Source organism: Lutra lutra, chromosome 8 (assembly GCF_902655055.1).
Source record: "Lutra lutra chromosome 8, mLutLut1.2, whole genome shotgun sequence".
Taxonomy (NCBI): Eukaryota; Metazoa; Chordata; class Mammalia; order Carnivora; family Mustelidae; genus Lutra; species Lutra lutra.
This window is the reverse complement of record NC_062285.1, coordinates 24,499,372-24,520,126: the sequence shown is the minus strand read 5'-3', so window position 1 is coordinate 24,520,126 and position 20,755 is coordinate 24,499,372. Positions and strand designations below refer to the sequence as shown.

Below are 20,755 nucleotides of genomic sequence, written 5' to 3'. Positions count from 1 at the left end.
ACTAACGTCAAACAAGCCTCCATCACTGTAAAGAATGGCAAAAACATTAACCATGGATTTTGGTATTTATATCCACAGCTTCAGAAACACAGTTTTCAGGGGTAGAGTGGGGGAAGGCTTGCGATTTCTGCTTCACCTGAAAAACTTAGCTGGATCTCGCCCACGTCTGTTTTGTCCACGGCTCTGTCTTCTCCACTGCTCACTTCTCCTCTGATTTCATGAATCCTGAAAACCATAATGCCTACTTCAACAGGTTTTCCATGATGTCGAGGGTTATCATAAGGGCCCCAAAACATAACTGCAATTGCTTTAACTATTCAAAACAGCCAACAAGAAATCACGGAAAAGGCACAAACTTCCAGTGAACAATACATCCTGGCGATGTCATGGACAGCATGGAGAGGACAGCTAATACTGTACCATGTATCTGAGAGCTGCTAAGACAGTAGATCTGTAAAGTTCTCATCACAAGAAAAGATATTCTGTAACTATGTGTGGTGATAGCTATTAACTAGATTAATGTCATGATCACTTCACAATAGATACAAATACTGAGTCAAGGTATGCACCTAATATAATGTTCTAGGTCAGTTATACCTCAAAAAAATAATAAAGACAAAAGAAATCACACAGTTTTGAATTAGTTGAAAACTTACCACACATTTCTATTTACAGCTATACTCATTTTTAATCCCCTGGTCCTGGGTGGCTCAGTTAGTTAAGTGTCCAACTTTTGATTTCAGCTCAGGTCATGATCTCAGGGTCCTGAGATGGAGCCCTGTGTTGCGTCAGGCTCCATGCTCCTCATGGAGTCTGCCTGGGATGCTCTCTCCCTTTCCCTCTGCCCCTCCCTCTGCTCTCTCTCTCTCTCTCAAATAAATAAATCTTTAAAAAGAATAAAAGGGATAAACACAAGAAATCATATAAAGTTTATCAGTTTATTTTAAAGACTTTATTTAGACAGAGAGAGAGAGATCATGACCTGAGCCGAAGGCAAAGGCTTTAACCCACTGAGCCACCCGGGCGCCCCTAAAGTTTATCAGTTTTGTGGTCTATTTCTTTTCTGGTTCTGGTGTATATTTTGGGTGCTTTGCCTCACGGTTTTAGCATCTATCTAGGCTAGTTTATACTAAATAAGGTTTCAAAGGCACAGGGTCTCTGTTATTTAAATGGTGTTGTGTCTCTCCTGGGATGGTTTAGGGCACCCTCTTTCATAAATTCCTTCCAAGTCCTGCAGGGACCGACCCCTGGACAAAGAATGTGGTCTTTTTCCCAGCGAAGGCCACTCATCTTACGCTAAGTTAGACTAAAGCCTGTAAAGCAATTGCACCTAGTTTTTGTTTTGTTTTGTCCTAAGTAGGGATTTCCATGTGAGCTTTGAAAAAGCAAGAGACCAGGTGATGGAGTCAGAAAGACTTTGTTCATATGCTGCTACCTTCTAGCTAGTGGCATGCTGGGGTACAGAGAGGACTTGAAATGTCAGGAATTTTGCAAGCCAGTTGTTAGACAAAGACATTCTTTTTTTAAGATTTTATTTATTTGTCAGAGAGAGAGTGAGCACAAACGGGGGAGCAGCAGGCAAAGGGAGAAGCACCCTCCCTGCCAAGCAAAAATCCTGACATGGGACTCGATCCTAGAACCCCGGGATCATGACCTGAGCTGAACACAGACGCCTAACCCACTGACCCACCTAGGCATCCTCAGACAAAGCCATTCTTAAAAACTATACTCAATTTACAAATAATTTAATTAAAAAACATAAAACAACTTAATTAAAATGATATAAAAAACAAGGTTACTAATTACTTAAAGCGCATCATGTCCTTATTATTTACTACAGTCCACTCCCTAATTAGTGGTAGTCATGTTCTGTGAAGTTACCCTGAACCCTGAATTTGTGAGTACAATGTTAGAACCTCTGTAATCAGTGGAAATTCAGAGTTGGGATTCCGAGAGTCCCTGGTCACATTTCATCTGAGATCAAAACATCATCTTGTTTGATGTATGTTTCTCTCCAGATACATCTTACGTAATACATATTGTTGATACATTAATGTTGAACTCACAGCCAACAGCCCTATGACTCACACATGAACAACACTCATCTAATACATGTATTCTCAAACTTATTGCTCTGCATGTCTGTGAGTGACCTCAAGAGCACTTCAAGGCTTGATTTTGGGGTTACAAATAAGTTTTAGTTAAGTGGGCAGGTTTGCAAATATGGACTCCCCAAATGATGAAGATCAGCTGTACATGTGATTATGCTCTTGGGGTTATTTCCCTTTATCGTATCCTTTTGGTGGAAATATAATGAGGTGCTACTGTGCATTTCTTCCCAACTCCTGTGTGCAGTGACATCACTCTATTGTCTAGGAAATTGGCCACGTGGGAGCATTTATACCATGGAAATTGGCAAATGCTCCAAAAAGAGGCTTGACCTGCTGATTGTCTGAATTTAAGAACGAGATGGAGGAAATGTTAATAATGCAGATTAAAGGGGTGCCTGGGTGGTTCAGTGGGTTAAAGCCTCTGCCTTTGGCTCAGGTAATGATCTCAGGGTCCTGGGATTGAGCGCCACATCGGGCTCTCTGCTCAGCAGAAAGCCTGCTTCCCTTCCTCTCTCTCTGCCTGCCTCTCTGCCTACTTGTGATCTCTGTCTGTCAAATAAATAAATAAAATCTTTAAAAAAATAATGCAGATTAAACTTGTAATGGTACCATGTCTGGAACCATTATATTGAGAATAGCACAAAATTGAGTAAATACTCTTCCAGTAGTCGAACACTTTTATCTGCTTCAACACAGAAGTCACTCAGTAACTGAAGTTCCAACATGTAGTCTTCCTCAGTTCAGTTCCGTGTTAATCATTAATGTAAAAAAAAAAAAATCAAGAGATGTGCATGTCAGAACTACATCCTTTTGTCAGTTGCAAAAGGCCGGCTACGACAAAAATCAATGAAAGCATTCTATGGAAATCAAGAGTCAAATGGAATTGACAATTATGTGTTTTATGATCTACAAGTCATGTCCTATACATCGTTTATCAGGAATATTTATGACTTTAAGTGCATTCATTTCCAGAGAGCTGGTGGTTTATGCAATGTCCCACTGATTCTAGCCGAGTGGCCTCAAATACTTAATCCCCAAGCCCCCATTTATTTGGAGCTAAAGCAAAGAATGAACATAACTCCCTCACAAGATTTTAAGAATTAAATGCATGATGGCTTCCGATATATGGTTTTTAGGGTAATGACTCAACAACCGTCTGCCCCATCTCCTTGCTCACCTTGTCTGGAGGACAGAACCAGTGTCGGAGCCATCCCCATGCGCATACCCGCGCCGTGTTTCTGGAGCTGGCCTGGACAGCCAGCTGGCGTCTGTCTCATCTCTGTAACAGGCCGGTGAAACCTCACCACTAGATGGCAGAGCAAGATACCTTTGATGGCTTTCGTTCTTCCAACAACATAATTGATTTGTAATAATGAGACGTATTTTACCTTTAACAGGCTAGAAAGAAAATAAACTAACTGTTTAAAGTCCGCAGTCACAGTGCTCCGTCTAGACAGCTCTAGTCTGGTGATCGGTGTTGAGCAAACACATAATCCTCTGATCCTCTTTTTGAACAAAAGACAAGTTAAGCTTTACCTTTGGCAGAACTGATTTTCTTCCGGCAAACCCACTGCCTCGCCTTCCTGGGCACACGATGTCTCGTGACCACAGTTGGCTGCTCCATACTTTTCATAACTGTGGCCAAACCAGCTATGTCCTACCGAATGAGGAGGGGTCAGAAAAACCCCTCTCTCTCCAAACATCCCACCAAATCTCCCATAATCAGTTCTCACAGGTAACACGTTACCTACTTTTCACAGGTAACTGCGTTGTAAATGATTCCTTTTCTGGAAACTGATGCTTTGATAAGCACTGGCAGCAACCTTCGCCAGGGCTGGAAAGACCTCAGAGTCTCCCGGCATTTTCCCAATCATCGATGTCTGGCCCTCGGTATTCTTGGAGAAGCCACTTACTTTTTCTTTGGAAGGCAACTGACAAGTAGTCTTTATGAGTGAAGTCTGCAAATATTGGTGAGGATGTTCAACCCCAAACAGTCCCCACTTGTTAAACCACAGACTCCCATCCATTCAGATGACCCAGCACCGTCAGGGAATCTCAAGTTTTCCCCCTAAAAAGTAAAATACATCAACCTTTGAGAATTAAAGTGATAAAAATCAACTTGGATTAGTTTTCTGTCCACACAGAATTCACGCATAAAGATTTTGTAATGAAGCTGTTACTGTAAACAGAGCTTAGTTTAATGTGTTCTATGCTCTGATGTCTCCATGAATAATTCTAATAGTTCACCCATCTGGGATGGTTCCGGTCATTGTAATGAAACCTTTTGAAGCTATTCCAAGTGGATCAATATTGAACACAATAAAACACATCAGTGTTCTGGTAAAGTGTAGACAATTCTCCCTATCTGAAACACAACAAAATGTTACCTTGTGTTCTTGAATGAAACTAAACAAAAAAGGTGGATTTAAATTGCCATGTCCACTCTGGAGTCTCTGAATAGAAGTTCAACAACCAGAATTTCAGACTACTGCGGAATGAAGAGGAAATTCTTTTTTAAAAAAAGATTTTATTTATTTATTTGAGAGAGAGAGAAAGAACAAGCAGGGGCAGAGGGAGAAGCAGGCTCCCCGCTGAGCAGGGAGCCCCTTGTTGGGCTCGATGCCGAGACACTGGGATCATGACCTGAGCCGAAGGCAGATGCTTCACCCAGGTGCCCAAGAGCCAATTTTTTTTTTTTTTTTTGACAGAGATCACAAGTAGGCAGAGAGGCAGAGAGAGGAGGAAGCAGGCTCCCTGCTGAGCAGAAAGCCCGATGTGGGGCTCGAACCCAGGACCTGGGATCATGACCTGAGCCGAAGGCAGCGGCTTAACCCACTGAGCCACCCAGGCGCCCCTCAAGAGCCAATTCTTAAGAGCAACTCCAAAACAACAAATAATGGCTCAGAATGAATGAAAAGGATGACAGGACAGTTTTTTTTTTTTTCTCTTCAGCATTTATTTTGAATTTTCATTTTTGGATAACCAAGCAGCTCTGTAAGAAGAATGCACAGAAGAGTCATTCTGGCACTTTCGGATAGTACATACGATTTCTGTAAAAGTCACATTCACTTGCTCAGTCCATACTCCATGTCTGGGTGAGCAAGATCAGCCCATAGGATTCCCGAGTTGATACATAACCGTATATACAGACAGCCAATGAAACCATAATGGTGGCTAGTGGCCGAAGGGATAGAGGAGGGAAGGGGATCTCTAAAGTGTCCTCTAGTCTACCTTAGCTCAACAGAATCCACATCACACATGGGAACTAGAGAGAACACTGCGTTGAAATGAGAATTTGGAGCACAAACGGGCACCTGGCAGCATGCAGCTTAAAGAAAAGGGCTATCATTTAATAACTTTATAAAATCCAGGCAGTTCAATTAAAGGAGTTAAGAAAGAAAAAAAAGAAGAAGAAGAAGAAGAAGAAAGGTGAGGGACTGTTGTTGTCACTGTAAAAAAGGCACTTGGAGTTAATGGGACCAGAATTGAAGGGCTCTCAGCTGATAAAAACTTCAGTACGATTTCATTTAAAAGGCTTGGATGTTAAGAGGTGACACTCGGGAGTTCCCAGAAGGAGACACCGAGATTAAACCACCGAGAAGCAGAACAGATGAAAACGAACGAAGGAAATCTTTTCAACCAAATTGCGTTGCTTTTGTTTTTGTTTTTAAAGCAAACCCGAAACCAAACTGAACCAACGCAAAAAACCTAAGCAAAGTAAGAGCACGAAGCAGCGATGCATAGCTTTCCTTTGAGATAATGCATACCTCGAGACACTAAGTGCTAAGCTAATTTCTCAATAATAACTTCACAGGAGCATTATCGTGATAAAATGGATTCAAGCAATGTGAAAAGAGTTTCATCCGTTCCCAGAATCTGAGGGAGAACTGAGGTTATCAGCAGAACCTTAGCAACATCACTTGTGGTTTCTCCGTGTCCCAGACACCGAGGGACACCAGGGCGCTACGTTCAGCCGTCTCCCTGGAGGCGAGGCATCCGTTAACACCATCCTTTATTCTGAGTCATACCTTTGATTCTCTTCTGACAATGACACAGTGAACCCTGATGCAGCGGAAGTCCACTCCCATGGGCGCCGCCATCCTACGTCTTCCACTGACAGGTAAACGCTTCCATAAGAAAGAATTTTTGGCAACTGTATTATATATTCCACGGTCGGGTGGCTCTGCGATCGCTCATTTAATGTTAAACGCCATCAGAGGTCTCTCCTCTCGTTTCTGCCAGGGGCTCTTCTTGTCTTCTCCTTGGTCCTCCTCATCTTCCTCTTCGTCGTCCTCCTGAGCAGATCTTCTCTGTTCGGGGCTGGCTAGCGGCTCAGGGGGCACGTCCGAAGTTCGTTTTGTCGTCTCCTCCTGTAGGCTGGGCAGCTGGCCGCCGCTTCTCCGGCCGGAGCCATCCAGCAAGCACCGCAGGGCACTGTCCTCGGGGGTGCAGACGGTCGTGCCGCACTCGCTGCTGCTTTGGTCCATGTCGTCCAGGTACACGAGCTGCGTGTAGGAGGCGCTGTCCGTGGCCCTCGGCTCTTTCGGCGGATGCTCCTGGCCAGCCGGGTGGTTCTGCGCCAGAGACAAGGGGTCTCCTCTTCCCTTCCGGGCAGATTTTGGTTCATTCATATCCACGCCAGAATCCAAGCTGGCGTCATTACTTCCGTTCCTTCCAGCTCTTTGGAGATCAATGTAGGAATGCCTAACGTGTGCATTGGACCTGCCGTCCAGGGAGACGAACCACGCCCGGGGGTGTGGGAGCGGCTTCCCACCCCCGAGTTCCATCAGCGCCTTTTCCGTCAGGAGCTGGACCTCACTGTTCATTTGAGCCAAGGCCGCATCGTTCAGGGATGCCGGGATGGAGAGCGACTCTGACATGGACGCACCTTGGGGGGTCCACTCCCGGGTGCCTGCGTCCTGCAAGTGCTGCTGGGAGATGGCCTGGCACGACAGGGGCTGCGCCGGGATCTGGGAGGAGGGGTGCGGGAAGATCCCTGCATGGGGACTGGTGAGCTCAGCCTGCAGTCTTTCGATCTCCAGCTGCTGGTCAGCTGGAACGACCAGCGGCTGGCCCACATAGGAATGGTCCCCCGGGAGTTTCATATAATGAGCCGGGATGACCAAGGCAGGTAAGACCTTTCTGTAAACGCTGTCATTGACCTGGTCCACGGAACTGCAGCAGATCAGCTGGCCTGGCCTCGGAAAGGACGTGGGTCTCTCCAGGTGGTCTACTGATCGCGACATCATACACTCAGTAGGCCTGCGGTCCAGCAGCTGCTCCTTTTCGGGAGATGAAGGCGCGGGGTACATATGTTCCTGAATGGTGAGCTTGCTTCCTGTGGGAATATGGTTACCAGAGGCCTGACCGTCTCTGTCTTGCTTTTCAAACAAAGGCTGGGAGAGCATGGCGTTGTAGCTCCTCCTGTATTCGCTGTTGCCAGGGGACTCACAACCTTCTCTTTCCAGAGATTTCCTGGACTTTAAGGGGAAAATCTCCACAGACTTGTGGTACTCTTTTCCCAACGTCCCACTTGGTGTCAGGTTATCAAAAGAGATTTGGCTTTTATCCTCTTCCTTGTGAGAGAGAAGCTCTTCCCGAGAGCTGAATTCCTGTGAGGTACTGTAGGAGAGCTTCAGCATGGGCGTGTGCATGTCCATTTCTCCGTTGGAAGACATCATTTCCAAATGGACCCCGCTCATCAGCTCCTTGGGCCCTGGGGCGTCTGGGCGGCCGTGGCTGGTGACAGAGAGGGGACCGGGGAATTCTGACTCCCGACGAGCGAAGAGCAAGTTGATGTGAGACATAGAAGTTGACTGATCCCTTTTGGAACTCTCCAGGGCTACAGGAAGTTGCAGTTTTCTATGGTGCTGACGAGGTTTCAAGCATTTCCGCCTGCGATCAAAGATAAAATCCAAACCAAAAGGTTAAACATTCTTGGAGCAGTAAAGTTCCACTCAAAATCCCAAGTCTCCATTTCCATAGGAAGAAACATAACAACTAATCACCCGCCAGAAGCCTTCTCACCCCACACCCTCGGCCTTATTTTGATTCAGAACAGCACACGATGCAGATTTCACCTGCAGGCTTTGAGATGTTCAACCAAGTTATTCATTCAAAAATGGTCCCCCAAGAGTCGACAACAAACATTCTCACAAATGGAATAGCCGAGACATCAAAATAAGAATTTTAGTTCTGCTTTGTCCTTGAGAATACCATCTCTTAATCAGTGTTCAGGAATATTCTGAACGAGTCATGACAACTGTCAAACTTAAAAAAAAAAACACCAAAACCCAAAACTCCCTTTCTGAGCAAACTTATAAACAGCATGCCCCCCACACCATGTTCATTTGTTCACAACTTTAAGGACAAATGTTCAGTTCTTAGATATTTTTTCATGAGAAAAAAAGGACCTTGATTCAGAAAAAAAAAAAAAAAAGACCTCAATATTAATGCTCACCCAAGAAATTCCATATTAAAAAAAGAGATTGCCAAAAAGGTAAAACTTTACCTGCAATAATATAAAAGGAGACACAGCAAAACCAAAAGTATGAAAGCCATTCCTCCTAAAATGGCCAAAAGAAACACCGTGTGATACGTGGTAATGTCCTGTGTGACAACGGGACCTAGAAGGTCAGAAAAGGGCATTTTAGATTGGAGAACACCTTGAAAGGAGAAGAGGGACACACTAAACTGAGAGCGTCTCTTTTGCTTCCTCTTCCCAGGTGGGGCGTGGAGCAGGGCCCAGATGCAAACACCCTTTAGGTGATGGGCTTACAGATCACCAGAATTTCACCCAATGGAAAGGGACTACCTCGACTGTCCCTGGAGCAGCTGTGTCCGGGGAGCAGTCTGAATACGTAAATACTAAATGCAGTGTCAAGGGTCCCTCCATAGCCCGGAAGACAGCCGCATTCGGTAGCACGCTCAGCATTCTAAAGACATGATCTTTCAATAAAAGAAAAAGGATGCATGATAACATAATGAGTGGGACTCTTAAACTCAGAGAGATTCAGAAATCCCTGAATATCCAGGGATTTTGTACTGCAGGAGAAAAAAAAAATCATAAGATTTTATTTGCACTTTCCCTGTACAATTATAACTGTGTGGAGGGCCCTTTGCCTAAATGAATCAGTTGAAATGTATGACATATATCGGCTATGACTTAAAAAAAAAATCCACAGATTATGGGTTGTCAAGTATTTCTAAAATGCCTTACGTTTTAAAAAATAAAGTCTTCCTCTACACTGCCTTTTCTAAATGGCTAAGCTGACCTTGGCCACAGAGCTCTTTGGAACTTACAGACAAGGTAGCAGAGATTAAACTATTTTCTTCTTAATGTATGTTGTAAAGAATCCCAAGAGGGAGTTTAACTTGCTCTTTAAGTTCAATAGTAGTAAGAATCCATCTTAATGGCACTGATGACAGATTGAAAGCAACAATGAAAACCTCCCCAAATTATAATATTGGGGACACACTGGTGTCCAGGCATCCCTGCAGTGAGCTAATAGATGGGAAGGAAGGAATGTAGTTTTTCATTATGTCTGACTGGCACTGTTATGATCACTATGCACCATAAACACCCATTAACTTACTGATTCTTGATATTTTAAGGGTTAGATTTCTTCAAAAATCTTTGCAAGGAGACCACTTCAGAGTTAGATAAGCCCAAGGAGGTGTACTAGTTTTTGGAAATAGTGACATTACTTAAGTCCAAAAGGTACCACCATTCTCTCCAAAACATAATTCACTTCAATGGGTGAGTGGTGTTCATATATACAAAAGTAGGAAAAATGACTGACAACTATACACTGCCTTAGTCGTTCAGAGAAATAATTTTTTACCCCCCCCGACACGACCCCCAGAGACATGGGCAATGCCTTGGTGGGAGCCACCAAGAAATCTGGGGTACACATAAAAATCATTTCCAAATAACTCAAGCTCAATCCTTTAAGTACTTAAAATGTTATTATCTTAACTTCTGCCAATGGAAATCTCTAGAAAATTTATAGCCGTACTTCATTTCCTTCTTAACTAGACAATGAAAGAATAAAAGCCCTAATTATTTTCTTGTTGGTTTTGGGCTCATGAAGGCACAGCATCTCTGTAATTTGTTTTTATAAGAGGGACAGCTGTGAGGTTACTAATGTATGTATTTCTACATTCAATGCCCCCAGGGGCTATGCTCTTTTTTTATCTGTATGCTTTTTATAGATTCTTATCTCTTCCTTTGCTGCTAGGAAGGGTTGGTGGACCTACGGCAAGAGGTTCTTTCTGCCCTCTTTACAGAGGATCTATTAGTCTGTGGCGTGATGGAAAAACTGAGAGCCATAGTTGTCGGAAATCTATCTCGAACCAAAGTTAACTGTAACGCATGGGCTTTGTGGCCTCTATTTGGGTACTTCAGGAGTTTCTTTTCTTTCCTTCCTTCCTCCTAGTCATATTCTAGATATTTCAAATTTGGAGAGTGGGGCATTTCTGTACTTGGCTCACAACCTCTACTGCTCCAAGAACATGGTCGCAAGGGAAATACAGACTCTGAAAGTGGATGTGAAATGTACATGTTCTTAGAATGGGAACAGAAAGTGCATGGGACCGATGTCTCAACACCCCCATCAAATCAGTTACTCTGGGAGTCTGAGTGTTCATTCCGGTGATCATTCCACTGCTGACATATTTTGGAGTCCTTCATGACAAGAGACAGCATTCAACCATAGCACATTTTGACCTAGCTCATTTGCCTACTTTATTCACCAGACTTGGTGGTGCAGAACTCTTAGATATGTCTGAGAAAAATCAAAGGGACCCTCTGAGCCTCAAGATCTGCCACGTCTCACTAAGGAAGGGGTCTAAGTGATACGGATTCTAAAGGCATTTTGAGTATCAGAAGCCATCACTGGACAGAATTCTCCAAACGTGACTATTTTAAGAAACAATTCTAGAATATTCACTGGGATAACTTAGGGCATATAGGTAAAAAAAAATTTTTTTTAGTTACGCTTTAAAAAATATGAATCAATTCACATATGCTTAATGGAGATGAATATTGTTCTAGACACAAAGCAACTAGTTTGTTTTTAAGCCTTTAGGAAATGTCAAATCAAGCCTTTTGCCCCCAGAAGGCTCTGATGGGGACTGTTTGCTAGCGGCTCTGAGGAGTGCCCTGCCCCCACATTTCTCTTACTACAGGCCACAGCTGTCTCTGGAATTAGGGAGGAGGTCTGAACCGCCCCTGTGGGCTTTAGATTAGGAATTCCCTATGGCAGCTGTCTGAGTAAAACAGAGACAAGAGACAGGAGTGTGTTCTGTGCATTATTCTTATCCTATCCTAGATGGGAGAGTCACAATCAGAACTCCTCCACTCCCACAAAATACCTTCATTTGGTCATTTGATTTTCAGATTTTCAACCATTTTTTAAAAGTCATCTCTCCACCCAACGTGGGGCTCGAACTCACGATCTTGAGATCAAGAGTTACAGGCTCCACCGACTGAACCAGCCAGGCGCCCTTCTCAACCGTTTCTGAGTAGGATGTGATCTCCCTGCTGAAGTAATTTTCCAAAAGCATACTTAGCCTGGACCCTCAAAGAAATCCCTGCCCACCATCGGGGGTGTTGGCTTCGTGTTACCTGGGTTGGGAGGAGACATGGCAGCCACCCAGTACCCCAGCTGAGGGGCGATGTACGTCCACGTCCTCTGGCTACCTTCCTGGTGCACAAGGCCTAGACCGCTCTTCAGCCACGTTCCTGTGGGATGCAGAAAAAACGTCAGCAGTACGCATGCTAAACACTATTTCAGGCGTACACATATCACACCAGTCATGTTATAGTGTCATGTTGGTAGCCAACAGCGTCCAAAAGTCATCTAGGGACGGCACAAGCTTTTCGTGGATTCTTTCTAGCTTCTTTCAGGGAAAATGGAAACTTTAGTTTTTTTCTTGCCTGATTAAATATTACTTTCAACCACTTTCTCAAACATCCTTGCTTGCAAACACAGATAATTCCACCCGAAAACTTTGGAGTATAGTAGAATAAAGGTCGCAAGACAAGGGCTGGTGAAAGCGGAAAGAAAAGGTGGGGTGACGGGTAATGCAGCATTGTTTACACTCTTCATTCTCAAGAAAATAAGCAAATTTCCTGTCCAAAATTACACACTGATTACATTGGAATTACTTATGAAAGTTTAAAAAAAAGATACAGAGAATTCTTGGTCTCATTTTTGCAAATTCTAACCCAGTAAACCTGGTTTAGAGGTGTGTATTTTAATTTTATTTTTTAAAGATTTATTTATTTATTTTGAGAGAGAGAGAAAGAGTGAGTATGTGTGTGGGGGTGGGGAGGAAGAGGGAGAAAATCCCAAACAGATTCCCCACCAAGTGTGGAGCCTGATGCAGGGCTTGATCTCACCACCCTGACACCATGACCTCAGCCAAAACCAAGAGATGGACATTTAACCAACTGAGTCACCTAGGCACCCCTTAGGTGAGTATTTTAAAAGCTTCCAGTTGGTTTTGGTGCTGGAGAACACTGGATATGTCCACGTCAGTGCTTTCAGTTATTAATTAGTATTTAACACTAATGAGCACCTACTATGTACAGGCTGGTCACAGCAGATGTATTTTATAGGCACTGTCTATAATCTCACAGCAACACTATAGAATAGGACTTATTTTCTCTTTTGGACAAGGACACTGGAGATTGGGGAGGTATCCTGAGGGGTACAGAGCAGGAGCAGACTCACATCTGTCTTTCCATCCATCTGTCCTCAGGGCCAGTGCTATTTCTCATCTACCCTGCTGCATCTCCTATAAACCTTCCCAACACTGGTGACTTTTGCCCTTTTTCATTTTTCCAGACACAGACCCAGTGCCCAAGGTCACCTGTTTCACAGGCAGAGAACCTTGCTTTGAGGCCCATGGCTGCGGCTGGCAGCGGAAGGCAAGGGAGAGCGCTGGCCAGCCCTCCAGCCATCCCCGCACACTTACCCCAGCCCACTGGGGTGATGGCCTCACTCAGCGGGTCTCCTGCCCTGCCTCAGTGCCCAGGGTGTTCCACGGTTGAGCCTGTTCCGGTAAAGTCCCACTACCTGTAACAGCCAAGGGCGCAACCCAGTCCCCTCGAGGCCTGAACGCCAACGTGCACCAACCATTCTCCCCTCTGGTCTCCAAATCCTTGTCTTCCTCCCCACCTCCCTCCCCCCCCCACATCAGGAGGTGGCGACATGGATTGTTCTCCCGGAAGAAAGAAACAATACTTAGCGCTGGCTCTAGGGCCTGTCAGTTGCCATAGCAACATTCAAATGCAGTGGGTGGAAGGTGCCCCTGGCAAAGCCTCCAGTCTTGCTGCCTCCTCTGCTCAGACAGCACTTAAACAAAGGAGGAAGGCCAGAGAGGCTCCTTAGCAAGCGTCCAGCATTGTCGGACCTTCCCATGCAACAGGTTAAGTCCCCGCTGGAGAGGATTTCCATTCACATCAGACAAGAATACAAACTGGGAGGTTTCTCAGCTGAGTCGGTGAACAAAGATGTCCAGTTCAGATTCACCTGCTGAAGAACACCAGCCAAGAGAGGACTGAGCTCCTCAGAGCATCGCTTAGTTCTCTGGAGTATTAAAAAACAAGACCACAGGCCCACAATGGTGCCACTTAGGTTAAGGCCCCAAGTCCATAAACCAAGACTTGGTACCTCACATACTGCAGTTTCATATTTTCAATATTAGGGAGTTTCCTGATAGACCCCTTCCGCTCCTCTTAGGATGGCAACCTTGCCAATAAAGTCCTTCTGTCTTTTGTCTTTTAAAGGCGCAAACAAAAGCCTTTAAAAGCGCAAACTTTTTTTTTTTTAAAGGCGCAAACAAAAGCCTTTAAAAACCTTTCTCTTGTTTAGCTCAGTAGAGTTCCCCCCTCTACTTGCTAGATGGGATGCTGCCCAATTCATGAATCCTTTAATAAAGCCAATTAGATCCTTAAAATTACTCCACTGAATGTTTTTTAACAAGTGCTCTTGAGGAAATGGAAACGCAGGACCTTTGACACCTGCAGCTTAGGGCCTTCTAGGCTTGGGAAGAAAGCTTCCCCGAAGGTAGGAAGCAGACTATTGGCCACCGATTCCAGTTTTCCGCTTGGGGATCCCATGCTGTTTGGTGCCTGACTTCCACGCCAGACCCCACTCTGCCTGGGGCTCCCACACAACACAGCCCTGCCAGGATCTCCACCTCGGCCAGGAGGCGCCAGGAGGCGCCAGGAGGCAGTGCGCACTCTTTGGTTTGTTTTTCCTAGGCTGGATTCTTGAGTCAATGCTCTGCAAAGGGAGTGGATATCCGGTAAGGCTGAAGGGACCCAGACAGAGAGATCTGAAGCTCATGGATCCTAAATGCTGCTTATTCAAACCTAACCTGACAGCTAAGTTGCCTCTGCCTTCGACAACATGAGCACATCAACTAGAAAAACACTTCTAAAATTGCTCCCAGCTAAACTGGAGGCAAGCCTGGTGAATGGAGCCCCCAGTTCCCCAGCTGATAAGTTTCCCAGTCCAGCCTGGATGGCCCTGGCTCGGCAGTGGTGGCGGTGGTGCCGGCAGGAGCCAGAAAGGCCAGCGATTGGAGACCATGCCACTGCTCTGTGCACCTGCTCTGGGAGCACAGGGAAGGCGGAGGGGGGCTTCTGGAGGATGTAAGTTTTGAAAAACAGGCAGCACTGTCAGCTGGGGGTGGGGGTGGGGAGGACACCAAGAGGAAGAAGAGGAGGAGGTAGTGTGCAGGAAGGCACGGTAAGTGCTGGGAAGATCCCTGGGGATGGGATGCAGGCAGGGTGCGGCGGGAGGGACGGGCTGGAAAGGGCTTCCACTGCCACTAAAAATGGTATGGAGGGTCCTCAGAAAGTTAGAAATAGAACCACTCTATGGTTCAGTAACTACACTACTGGGTATTTGCCCCCCAAATAGGAAAACACTAATTCTAAGGGATCCATGCTCTGTCTACTGCAGCATTACTTACAATAGCTCAACCACGGAAACAGCCCCAGGGTTCAGCAATACGTTAGTGGATAAGGCAGATGTGGTATACATACAACAGAATATTACTCAGCCATGAAAGGAATGGAATCGTGCCATTTACAACATGGGCGGAGCTAGAGGGTATGACGCTAAGTGAGAGAAGTCAGAGAAAGACAAATACTACATGATTTCAATACTACATGATTTCACTCATACATGGAATTTAAGAAAAAAAAATGTGCAAAGGAAAAAAAAAAGACACAAACCAAGAAACAGACTCTTAATTATAGAGAAGACACTGCCAGTCACCAGAAGGGAGGTGGGCGGGGGGAGGGGTGAGACAGGTGAAGGGGACCAAGGTGGACTTATCACCATGACCACCAAGTGTTGTGTGGAAGTGCTGAATCCTGATACTGTGCACCTGAAACTAAGACAACACTATGTTAACTGGAATTAACATCAAAAACTTAATTAAAAAAAAAAAAAGAAAAGAAAAAAGGGAGGCCCTGGGCCCTGCAGGTGGAGGTTGGGCGAGCTCAGAGCTCTTTTCCCCACCTGCCCCTTTAGCGCCCCACCCCCTGACCCTCTGCTCCTCAAACGTCAGCTCACACGGTGTACACCTGACTTAAGTCTGTGGCTTTGCCGGCCATGGCTGCTCTAATCGCCCATGGTTTTTCTCTCTTCCAGAAACTTCCCCATCTTTCAAGACTCAAGTCACGTCATGGACTTGAGTGTCTCTAGGACTGTCCCACGTCTCAGCACTCCTGGGGCGTGTGTCCATGCATCACTTTTCCAAAATATATGTTGCTTCCGTTGCTAACCCCTGGCCCGCGTCTTGCCTCCTCTCTCTGACCGGAGGCTCTGTGAGTTGGGGCCCGGGTCCTAAATTCCTTTTGTCTTCTTCCCAGCACTAAGAAATATCCCCGGCATAGGAGCTCAGTAGTACCTGAGCATGAGAAGGCTCGACATGCAACCCCAAAACTATCAGAGGACCTTCTGTGAAAAGCTGGGTGTGGCTGTCAGGACAGACATCCTTACAGAAGTGTGGCTCACATTCAAACTGAAGGGAACCAAGCAGCTGGGAAAGAAGCATTTATTTGGCCTGGGTTTTCAGGGAATGAAGGGAGACACTATCTCAGGATTCAGCAGTCATGCTGTTACTGGCAAACGCCATTTCCAAGCCGGCGTGTTTTGTGGGAGGAAATGAGCCACCGGGAATATGAGAATGAATGAACTGTGCGCTAGAACATATGCTTCTCATTAGTGAGATCCTGATGCCTCGGGATGAGGGCGACCTCCCCACCTGAGGAGCCAGCACACGTTAAGCGATTCCTGGGCTCCCTGTGAGGGAACGGGTGCCGGGAAGCTTCGCTGGTGATCCTGGCGAGCAGAACAAACACGGCTCTGGAAAGGCTCTTCTGCTGAATAAGGGCTACATGAGCACAGCCCCTGGGACCAGGGTGCCAAGGAGTGGGGGTCCCTCTCACCCAGGGTTCTCCTTCTCCTTGCTCTGAACTCGTCCTTCTGGCCTCTTTCCATCACTTCCCGAGGAGGGCCTGCTAGACTCTCTCAGGGTCCTCTTCACAGGTGGGTAGTTGAGGCAGCAGCTGGGACATGGAGAGTGTCAAGGGCCGGGCACCTCGGGAAGGTGTGCAGGTGGGCCCCTGCGCTTCCTCATGCCCCATCCCACTGGCCAGGCCAGGCTGCCACCTTCCTCAGGCACAGCTACTGCCCTGAGGAGCTGGCCAGCTGTTATGGGGGTCTGTCAGGAGTGGGCTGGTGGCTCCATGTGGCTCTGACCCAGGGCCTCGGCAGGTCTGTTACTGGGGACTGAATGTGTGTGCAGGGTGTATGAGTGACACCGAGGAAAGGAATTCTGCATTACCGAAATGTCTAGATCAGTAGCTTTCAAATAGTTTCCTAAAGCATTGGAACTCTCTTCCTCTAATGAAATCTTAAACAGAAATTCATACATAAAAAAGATGTAGGATGAGTTTCTCCAAAGGAAGGTGATGAGCATATCCCTCCTCCCCCAAGGCTGCCCACCACAGCGACGCCACAGCATCTCCTCAACCTGGTTTGGAAACTCTTTTCTCTACAGCATGGGTTTTATTTGCCAAAATGTGAAATAGAAGTTTTAACAAAAATTCTAAAAGGTGTCATTTACTTCTGCCTTGTAAAATTGAATATAGTTTTGATTTTTCAGGATAACTCAGGGCCATGATCACGATCAACCACAATGCTAGCTATTGATGCCTTTACGTCCCTACTGAAGAATGGAAGTGTTTGCTCTTACATTTGCTATACCCTCCCATACACTTGCTCCTTCCCTCTCTCCCCTGCTGCATTCTCCCCTTCCTTCCTCTATGCTGCTACCAGTATTCCTGTTACCAGCTCTGGTCCCTCACCCCCACCCTCCACCCCCCACTGCAGTCGCCATCAGAACTAGATGACCCACCTTCTTAAAACTGTGTCTGAGTAATGTCCAGAGGCAGTGTGAGAGACTGGGTAACAACAGCAGTTATCCAGCAGTGGTGTTCCGAATCTAAGTTCAGTATTTCTTTCCTTCCACACTATACCCTCAGATCAGTTTTTGTCTGGATTATCATTTTCTAGAATTAAACCTTACCCAGTAGAAAGACGGAGAAATATTTTCAAGAATACATACTTTGCTGGAAAGTCATCCTAGTCTTTCGAAAATGAATTAGTTATGTATTCTGCTGGCAAGGTTCGTTGTGCATAAATCACCATGAGTTCTTAATTTGGAAGCTATGCTTAACCACAAAGATTATTACACCCAATAAGTGACAGGCAAGAGAAAGGCAAGATTTCCGCTCACCTGTAAGATCTGATGGGCTCTCTTAGCAATCACCAAGAGTGCTACCTTCTTGCTATGTGACCAAGCAGTCATGAAATCAGCCTTTATTTGCAAAATATAAAGCAAAGTGAGTTAAAAAATATAACCAATGGCTATCAAAATTCTAAAATATGAAAAAGGGCTCAAAACACATGTTGAACTCAAACATGCCCTGTAGGGTTCATATTTACCTTGCTTCTCTTGCCTGCCATATTTCCTTCTCCTGGAAGTCCCTTTTATAGGAACCATACTAACTCGTCTCTGCACTTGGTAACAGGCAGAGAAAATCCTGATATTGGGAGCACTAGTGATTTTGAAAAGGAAACTGTAAGTGACAACTGACACTAGAACTAATTGCAAGCTGAAGCTGACCCCTTGTGCATTAGGCAATGCACAGGGACACAAGCCGCTGCTCCTGCAGTGAGACATGTCACTGACACGGGGCCGACACAAGTCCAGCTGTCCGAAGGGCCAGCTGGCTGCATGGACGGCTTCCCCAGCGGAAGACAACCCTGCAGGTGAGTTTCTAGCTCTGCCACTTTTTAGCTATGTGAACTGGGCGCATGCGGCAGAGGGCGCAGCAGAGGGCCTGAAGGGTCCCCGGGAACAATCCTGGAGCCGTTTCAAAATGCTCTTGTCAGGTAACAACACATGCATCCTCGGGTAGGTTCTGGTAGTTGGGTGTTCTCCCTCTTGCAGCTGACATATTCAAATTGATCTATTTCTCTTGAAAGAGACTGGGGTGAATGCCACTAGGTCTAGGAGCTGGGACTCATGAGGACATTCCACAGCCACTCAGAAAACCCACCTCCAAGAAGTTCTATTGGTCAAAGGGTGAGTACTGAACAGCCATACTGTGAAACACGGCTGTTTCAACTCCTACACCTGCACTTTTCACTGCAAGATATCTGGGGACATTTATAGTGAGAGGTGGGACACATGCATGCGTAGGGCAGGCGTGAACCGATGGTAGGAACCCACGACGGTCTCGCCTCTCAGCTGCTGGCCACAGCCAGTAACTGTCTCCTCTTTCCAGCTCTGTGACTCTTGCTCAGTAACTAGCACAGTGTGGGCACTGGCTCTTCTGAGAACTATCTTCTTTTTCTTCTTTCTTTATTTATTTGTGGAGAACAATTTCTTAAGAAGTAGGTCCCTCTCCGATCCTAGCAAGTGCTGCTGCAGCTGCTTTTCAGGCTAGTCTTAAACACAGAGTCTCTCCCGATCCCGGAATATGCTGGATTTCAACAGAATCTAGATAGGACTTACTTTTCAGGGCTTTCATTTGCATTCTCGAGGGCTATAACCTCTTCTCTACCTTTCTACCAGCCGTGACTACAGAAGTATCAAGGTCAACGTCTAGTTTACTCCATGTTCTGTGCCAGGATCCCTTCCTAAAATCAGAATATACAACTCCATTAACCCTAAGTCACACGTATCAGTATAGCAGAAGTGGCGACAATTTCTACTTTGATGATATTGTGGCACAGCCTTCTTGTTTCTCCCCAAATTCAAGTTCATGCCCTTGAGCAGTTATGCTTCCTTCTTCAGAATTTTTCTTCCATGAGATCTTTGAGGGGGAGGCATTTCTTGTTAATTACATAGCAAAGTATTTACATTGTGTCAATTATCCAACCATTCTTGTTGAAAGCAATCAAACTGAAGAGTAAAAAGTTTTGTACAGATGGTTGGAGTGTTAGGGCTTCAGGCAACCACATTTCAGAACTGATTTAAATAAGAATAAAATTAAGGGCAACTCACTATAACCAACGACCTTCCGTTTAAGCATAAAATCAGAAATACGCTGAATTATTAGAAATTAAAACAAGAAATGAACCTGTATTCAGCTACACCATGTTCCCTGGGTATTTTTAGGGTAATTTTTGAGAAGTACCTTCTTAAAAATAACTTTAATCTAAGCAAGTGACTCTTCTTTTTCCCTTGAAGCTTTGGCTGAGCTATCAGAAGCCTTACTGAACCAAGGTTTAGAAAAGAGTAATGGTAAACCATTAAGATTCTGGCAAAGTTATAGAAAGTGTATGCCTTAAATAGGTAGCTGAAAGCATTAGGATACATAATAGCATTAATAAAATTTAATGAGCGAATTTTGGATTTATAATAGGTATATATAAATTTCTAGAAAGTAGCTATTTCTTTCTTGATATTCTGTATCAGAGTACAGGCTAATTACACCCATATGGAGGGAAATTTTGTTCATTACCCACTAATGGGAGGCACAGCCACTACTCCCCAGCATTAGAAAACTCACTCCCAATGAAGGAGAGCATAACAGAGAAGTTTACAAACATTTGTACAGATGCAGTAAGAAGCCTCAAACCAATGCTTGCTGAAGAGCTTGTTACAACAGAGAGCTTGTTAAAACGCAGGTTCTGACTCGGTGGATCTGAGGTTCTAACAGACTCTCCAGTGTGGACCATACTTGGAAGCAGCAAAGCTCTAAATTATTGGCACTCTTGTGGGCGTGGCGATTCTTTCGGAGAACCGTGATGCCATTTCCCACAGTGCTGCCGTGGTGCACCAACTGGACAGCCAGTGCTCGATGCAACTTCAGAAATATTTTCTACAATATTTTAAAAAATAACCCAGTCACTCGTCAGAGGACCAGCCAGGAGTTGGCAAATTCAAATGCCTACAGATGCGGTTGTGAAGGGGCAGTGATGCCTGCGGACCCAGCTGTTGCCTCCAGATGGGGCCACATCGATCCCAACCTTAAGCCCTTTGCATTGACTGTTTTCTGCCCAGAATGTTCTGCCCCCAAGATATTCCCATTAGGCTCCTAG

General features: G+C 45.4%; 1 protein-coding gene across 1 annotated transcript in view; it reads right to left on the bottom strand.

Annotated features, from left to right (window-relative positions):
- Window positions 1–5,058: 5,058 nt before the first annotated feature.
- FAM171A1 (family with sequence similarity 171 member A1) overlaps window positions 5,059–20,755 on the bottom strand; it is a 128,134-nt gene continuing 112,437 nt past the window's right edge. The window contains exons 6-8 of the mRNA XM_047741581.1: window positions 11,740–11,856; window positions 8,623–8,737; window positions 5,059–8,006 (exon numbers count right to left, since the gene is read on the bottom strand). Coding sequence (XP_047597537.1) covers window positions 6,305–8,006; window positions 8,623–8,737; window positions 11,740–11,856 — 1,934 coding nt within the window. The 3' untranslated portion in view covers window positions 5,059–6,304. The remainder of the gene's footprint in view (window positions 8,007–8,622; window positions 8,738–11,739; window positions 11,857–20,755) is intronic.